Genomic DNA, 7550 nt, shown 5'->3' on the forward strand with positions numbered 1-7550 from the left:
CCTGGTATCATAGACCTTTTGTGACGACTCTTCTGTTTAACTGCAGTGATAACCACTAGTCTTTTCATGAAACATTTGAGCTATGTATTGCAGAATCTCCTTCTTTTAGATGGCTCTGTCTCTGACAGCCACTGTGAAGGGGCTTTTAATTGCAATAGGCTTGTGAAAATCTCTAGGCCTTGCTTTTCCCTCAGAAGGACACTGGGTACTGGGTGAAAGACATGGTGTCAGGGACCTACTACCCTTCTGTTGAACTCCAGCAAGCCAGGGAGGAGACTAGCTTGATTTTTGGCAAGTGTTTTGTAAGCCATTTTTAATTTTACTGTATTGATGAATATTTACTCTGCATAAACTGTAAAAAGAAATGTATTCTTTACCTCTTCTATAAAACTGTTCCTAGGTTAAATATATATTTTTACAATAGGGATAAAATAATAAAAAATAAAAAAATACAAATATATTTTTTGACAATAAGGAAATGATGACTTCACCGAAGAGGAGAACTAATCTAGTGTCTTGCTCTGGCTCTGTTTTTGGTGATATTCATGACCCTTTTGAGCACTTAGTAGAGCATGTGTATGCAGAAATGCATACAGAACTTTCTTTGAGATGAGTTTAGTCCTGTTGTTTACAGCTTATTTCCAAACTGAACTCTGAAATTTGAATATACAAAACTTAAGAAATCTAAAGTGAAGTTTCTAATTAAAAATGAAAACAAAACTTGCTGTTTACTCTCTCCATTCACACTCACCTATATGTGTATAGATTAAAGGAAAATGTCCACATACTGTCCTGAATCCTTTTTTTCTGAGATGGATACTCCTATGACTTGGTCCATCTCCAACAATATGTACCGTCAGGTATACCTAACTGTACTTGACTGGTTAATACTCTGTTGTTGGTCCAGATAAATTTAAAATTGTGCACCCTATACTTCTCTCTTCGGAGTCTGTGCATAAGTTTCATGTTTAAGTGATCCTGCTAATTGTCTTTTCTCAGGCTTTCAAGCTTTTTAAGAATTTCTGATCACTAGGCTTTTTTTAGTGCAGATTTCAGCTTTAATACTAATAACGCACCTTTTTTTTTATTTCCCTAACTTATTTTTGGCTTTGATGCAGTTGATTTGATACAAATCAAATATTTCTGTCAAAGCGTGATCCATTTTTTACATCCTAATTGGTGTGATCCCCGAGTTGACGCAACAAACATGGGTCTGTAGAACTTCAGATGCGTAAGCAGTTTATAAGCCATTCTAAATTCTGTAGTCAGTATTGTCAGCATCTTTGCACATCAAAGATGGTATGTACCAGAAGTGTTAAGTGATAGGGCTCTTGACAGTTAAGTTTTGATTTTACCCACTTCCTTTTGTGTCCCAGTATACTGATAAAGAAACTTTTTAAATAAGATCCTGCATCTGTAACCTTATAACAGATAGCACCAATAGATTTCCCCCCTCTTCCCTTCCTTTTCTACTCTTCATGAAATCTGTATTAACATTTTGGTTACAACACACAAATAAAGGAAATCTGTAGCTTCCAGGGAGGTTCTGCTTTCTTTTTTTAAAGAGTTCACTGGGCTTGTTTATGACTTCTAGTTTTGCACTAAGGCTAATAAATTGGAGAATTTCAGAAAGATTAATGTGTTGTGTTGCATCTTGTTTTTTTAATTGAAGTCCACTGAGGTTTTTTTTGGTTTTTTTAACTGTGTACTTGTAAATAAGTAATAAAACTGAATAAAGTTGGAATAAAGGAAAGTAAAGTAGTAAAAATACAGATGTAGACTTTTTGTGTCTTAAAGTAAACCTCAATGTTCCTAAGGCATGAAACAAATGGAAGTAGTTAAAAAAAATATTTATTTTAGAATATTTAAGTATCAGTTCCTTTTTAAGAGTGAAAGTGGATATAAGGATTTTTTTTATCAAAGGAACACTGTTTTGAACCCCTTCTGCTTGCCTGTTACAAAACGAGTAACAGTATAGTATAACATCTTTTATTGCTTGAAAAACCTTTTGCAGATATCTTCTGATAGTTAATCACTTCTAACTGGCCTTTTCCTCAACTTGTTAGAAATAAATCCTAAGAGAGTAATTCGCATGTGAATTAGAAACAGACTTTGGTTAAAATTATAACAGAATATTTAAAATACCAGTTTTACTACCTTTTTCTGTAGGTTTATTTTGGAACTTCACATCCAAGGTCATATATTTCTGCCAATGTAACTGGCTTCAAATGTGTAACAGGAATGTCTTGTTTGATGAGAAAGGATGTCTTAGACCAAGCTGGAGGACTTATAGCTTTTGCGCAGTACATTGCTGAAGATTATTTTATGGCCAAAGCAATAGCTGACCGGTAAGGTGGAATTTTCCTGGAGTCCTTTAAGTTTGCAATATGTTCTAGATGTTTATAAACATCTATTTGTCTACTGACCTAAGCATTTGATTTGCAGTATGTTTGCTGTGCATCTTTGAAGCAATGGTAGGTGTTCCCATCCACTGCATGAGAAGTGGTAGAAGCATGTGCTATGTGATCTAAGCCTTCCAGCCCTGTTTGTGAAACGGCCTCTGAATTAATGTGCAAGGTTATCCTCCTACAGCAGTTGAGGATATCTGACTGTTTAAACTTTCAGATTATTTGGTACCATGAAATTTGCATCCGGGTAGCCTTGTAATCTTCTCAGTCCCCCTCATCCCTTCTCCTGTGGTTTGCCATGTTCTTCTTTCAATCCAGACTGCAAGCTCTTTGGGGCAAGGTGTCTGTCTCTCTTTGTACAGTCGCTCTACCAATGAAATCCTGAGCCTGGAGTCTGTAGGCACAATAACTGAGAGAGAATAGTAGTGGGCATGTCCATCTGCTACCCTGTATGAATCAGTCCTTTGAGAAGTAATTACATCAGTATATCAATTTGACAAGTATGTAAAGACCCAGGTATTCTGAGAACACTCAACAAATCCTGCTGTTGACTTTTCACATTTTCTGAAGTAATAATATGAGTGTGTTCCATGATTCAATTTCATGTGCTTTTGGAAAGTTGCTTTTATGCAGCATGAAATTTAACTATTTTATTCTAATAGCACATCTCTTAATAATAATAATAATAATAATACCCAAGGCTTACATTGCTTTTAAACAGTTGCACTGGATTTATTCCCTGTATCTGTAAGTAACCTCCAACTAATGTGAATTCACTTTCAGAGGTTGGAAATTTGCAATGGCCACACAAGTTGCAATGCAAAACTCCGGTTCATATTCCATTTCTCAGTTTCAGTCCAGGATGATCAGGTAAAGATTATTAACTGTATCATAACTTTCTTCTCTCCCTGTGCTGTCCTATTGCATGACTCCAGTCTAGATGCCTCCCAGTTATGAGGTATCATGCACTTGTCAGTTAATCATGTGTCCTAATGGTCCAGTACAATGTAAATGGATGCAGTTTTCATGCTAGAGTTCTTTGTAAAAGCAAGGGAGAATTGAAGATTGAGGAGCTTTTAACAGAGCAAATACTAATGATAAGCAAACAGTCCTGGTTTTGGCAACATAATAATGGCTTTTAATAAAGGTTTTAGATCTTCTGCTCAATTGCAACATACGTATTAAATGTGTGAATATTTCCTTTTGAAGTACGTAGTAAGCAAAGAATTAGACAAATGTTCTTTTGCAAAGAAGGTTAGAGTGTAAGGCTTCTTGGGATAGATGGGAGGAAGCTTAAGGCATGTAGGTATTTGCATAAGAATGTACAGTTTGCCTCCCTTTAAAAATTAACTTTCTGTTAACTTTAGATGGGCCAAGCTACGAATTAACATGCTGCCTGCTACAATTATTTGTGAGCCAATCTCTGAATGCTTTGTTGCCAGTTTAATTATTGGATGGGCAGCTCATCACATCTTCAAATGGGATATAATGGTATTTTTCATGTGTCACTGTTTGGCGTGGTTTATATTTGACTACATTCAACTAAGAGGTGTCCAGGTATGTAGCTTTGGGCAGGGGAGCATGTTACCTTGCCAGTTGCTTGGCTTCTGAAATTATACTGGCTTCTCAATGCTTTTGAAGAGATCTTAATTGACTGGGAATCTTTAAATAAATGAAAGAAACCTGTTTGCCACCCGTCACACGTGACATCTTGTACCTTGCTAGACATCATTCTGTGGTCCTGTTGTCTGACAGCCTCCAGAGTAGGAGGTGACAAGTTAACTTTACAAATTGTTGCACTTCTTAAGAGTGGGCATTGTACAGAAATATGTTTCTTTCTGATCTAAAAGAAGCAGCAGTGGTAACTTCTGGATGCTACTTGTATTTTAAATGCCCAATTCAGAGGGAAGTTAAATAACAGAAGCTAACTTTTTGTTGGTTTATTTGCGTCGGGCACAATCATTCTGGTGCTACTGAAATGATGCTGCATAAAAGCATTTACTAAATTAGTTGTTGTGAAACTTGACCAGATACAGAATGTGGCAACATGGGGAATTTTATTTAGAGGGGAATACCATAAGAGTTTGTCTTAATTCATAAGAGATGGTACCCTTGATAGTGTGCACTGTTTTACACGTGATGTATTTACTCTAGTAGTTGGAATAATCATTAAATGAGTGTATGTTTGTCTAATTCCCAGGGTGGTGCTCTGTGTTTTTCGAAACTTGATTATGCAGTAGCTTGGTTCATCAGAGAATCCATGACTATATACATTTTCCTATCTGCATTGTGGGACCCCACTATTAGCTGGAGGACAGGACGCTACAGATTACGCTGTGGAGGCACTGCAGAGGAAATCCTTGATGTATAGCCACAGTTTTGACTGTATTTTGAAAAGGCAGAAAAAAAGGAGAAGTATTATAAATTATGTTTATATAAAGGCTTTTAAAAAATTTACCTTCAATAGTTTTATTACTTGTATGTTTTGGTATCTGTTCTTTAATTTATTTTTGCATGGCACTTGCATCTGTGAAAAATCCATCTGTAGTCTTGGCCAAATGGTACCTTGTTTTTTGTACCTTGTACAAAAGGAGATTGAGAGAATTGGTCTCAGGATCCATTTTCTTTCTGAATGCTCTGCAGTAAACTCTAAAGACAGTATCCTTATGTATAGGAAAAGCTTCTTGCTGTATGGTATGCTAGCCTAGTAGAAGGGATAAAACAGTCTGTCCACTTGGATTGTACCAGCCTAGAAGGCAGTAACAGCACTGCAGAAGTACAACTGACTTCTCCAATGTCTGAAAGACTGAGCTAGTAGTGGGACACAAAGAAAGAAGCTCTTAGATGCTTTCTGCCTACCTCTTATAGTTGCTGCAGAGTGAATATAAACTAATAGGTAACTAGGCCTTGCAAAAACAAAGCTGGAGTCTTGTATTTATATGTAAATATTTAAACTATTTTTCTCTCTCTGCAATGAACCAAAAGTGGACTGAGTTTGATTGGGTGGGTTGGAGGGAATTATTGGTTAGCCATGTGTGAGGGCATCTTTTGGCCAACTCTAACTGGTTCTGTTTTGAACCATTGTTAATCACTGTGCTGTAATTAGCCTAGCTAGACCCCTTCACCATTCCCATCCTTTTTAGGGGTGTTTTTGTTTCTCTGTGAGTGTTTTGATAGGTGTAGGGGGTGGGGGGAGGATTGCATTTCAGAAACATTTCACACGAGCTATTTTCTTACACAATGTCTTATTGTTAATAACAGAATGTAATTTCATGATGCAGGTATTTAATATCTTTTTTTAAGTGAGCATATATACCTATACTAGTCATGAATAAATATTAAATTGCAGTAGATATTGAGTGTATAAAAAGGCAGGGTGAGTTTGCTGTTACTGATTTAAATTGTAATCTTAATTTAACTATCAAACTAAGTCTACTCCTGGCTTTTTGCCTTCTACTGTTAGTCTAGTCTTTTAAATTGGTTTTTTGTATTCCAGTGATATGACTAAAAGGACTAGATTATAACCAGGTTGTAAATGCATGCTGTATTCCTTCTGTTTCAGCTCCTGTTAGCTTGCTTTCCAACCCCACTGTGAGATTGTTCTTAACTTTGTGGTGAACTGGACTTGTTTTTTTTCTTTTTGTTTAAGCTAAACAATTTTTAAAGGTTAAAATGGACACAAAGCAAATTTGGAGGGGAACATTGCATAAGCCTTTTGTTTTCATAATTGTATTTGTGCTGCTTTTTTCCTGAGAATGAGTTGGCATGTTGTCACCATGAATGCCTGCTGCTAATTGTAGGGCTGGCCTTGCCAGTATGGCAGCTTTTAATGCCTAAGTTTGACAACATTTTAATGTTAGAAAACGTAATGTGTAGCATATTAGCAATAATATGTATTTATAGAAAATGGATTATTTTTCACCTTACTGAGCCAATTCATTAACTGTATGTGACATGCACACAAATGTAATGTGTGGATATGTACACGATATGAGATATATAACATAAGCATCACTTGGTTCCATATTCTTTTTGCCTTATGACATCACTAAACTTGTTTTTGAAGGGCATTTTTCTACCTGAACAAAGGCTTTTTTATGCATGTTCCATTCTTTACATGTGAATCAGGAAGAAGGTCTTCCTGAGGAAAGTTGCATACTGAAAACCAGTCTAGTTGTGACCCACTAAAAGGTTTTTTAACAACACTACTAAACAGCTGAATTTTGCTGATTAAAAATGTTTGTGTGTTTTATTTGTTTCACGAAGTTTGGTTGATGCCATTCATTGCGCTGCTAAAATGAAGCCTAGCTATTACTCTAGCTTTATGCTGATTTCCATATGGGCAGTGTAATAGAAAAACCAAAAAGGCTGAACAGACTTCATTTTTAAAAATGTTTTGTTGGTCTAAAAGATAATTGTTGATGGTTGTTTTTTGTATTAGTGCAGTCTTTCCTTGAAGAAAATTGGAAGCTTCACTTAAGCAAACGGCTTGATTTCTTGTATTGTTTAAAAAGTTGGGTTGATTATGAAATGGAAACCAATACTTTTTGAATATTGTAGAGGGCACTGCAACAGAACTGCGTAAATTCAAGTAAAGTTAATTTAAAGTTGTTTGATCAACAGATGTCGAATATACCATGTTTATTTAAAATCATTGTCCTGTTTTTGTTTAAAAAATAAATTTTTGAATACAATCAAATGTTTGGAATAATTTTTTTTTTACCCTCTTCTGCTGAACTAACACTTTCTTATATCCCAGGCCTCTTGTGTTGTACTACTACTCATCCAGGTATGAAATCATATTCTCATTTTAAGTTGCACTATTTCTATATGATGATCCGTTCATGTTTGGCAAAAGTACAGCAGATGGTTGCTAGAGCTTTTTCCATTCTATAGCTTTGAAACTTAAACTCCACTCTATTTATCTGGGTTTTGAATTCACAATAAAACTTGCCAAAGATTTATTTTGATCTCTGATGAATAAACTGCATTTTACCAGTTGAGCTTATGGATAGGCTTATGCATGGTTTGCTGCAGAAATGTTGGTCCTTTTAGAAGTAAAGTGCTTTCAAGGGTGGGTGCCATTGCCTTGGAACACGTGGGAATTGATGCACAGTTCGTCTGACTTGCTTGAGGTTCACA

General features: G+C 35.9%; 1 protein-coding gene across 2 annotated transcripts in view; it reads left to right on the plus strand.

Annotated features, from left to right (window-relative positions):
- Positions 1–7107, plus strand: part of UGCG (UDP-glucose ceramide glucosyltransferase) — a 13262-nt gene extending 6155 nt beyond the window's left edge. Inside the window, exons 5-8 of one of the 2 annotated variants that reach the window (XM_025208991.1) lie at positions 2170–2348; positions 3192–3278; positions 3776–3965; positions 4609–7107. In XM_025208991.1, the coding sequence (XP_025064776.1) occupies positions 2170–2348; positions 3192–3278; positions 3776–3965; positions 4609–4779 (627 nt within the window). In that variant the 3' untranslated portion in view covers positions 4780–7107. The remainder of the gene's footprint in view (positions 1–2169; positions 2349–3191; positions 3279–3775; positions 3966–4608) is intronic. The other variant, XM_025208992.1, reaches the window with a different exon arrangement.
- The last annotated feature ends 443 nt before the right edge of the window (positions 7108–7550 follow it).

The sequence above is a fragment of the Alligator sinensis genome, unplaced genomic scaffold (genome assembly GCF_000455745.1).
Source record: "Alligator sinensis unplaced genomic scaffold, ASM45574v1 scaffold371_1, whole genome shotgun sequence".
Taxonomy (NCBI): Eukaryota; Metazoa; Chordata; order Crocodylia; family Alligatoridae; genus Alligator; species Alligator sinensis.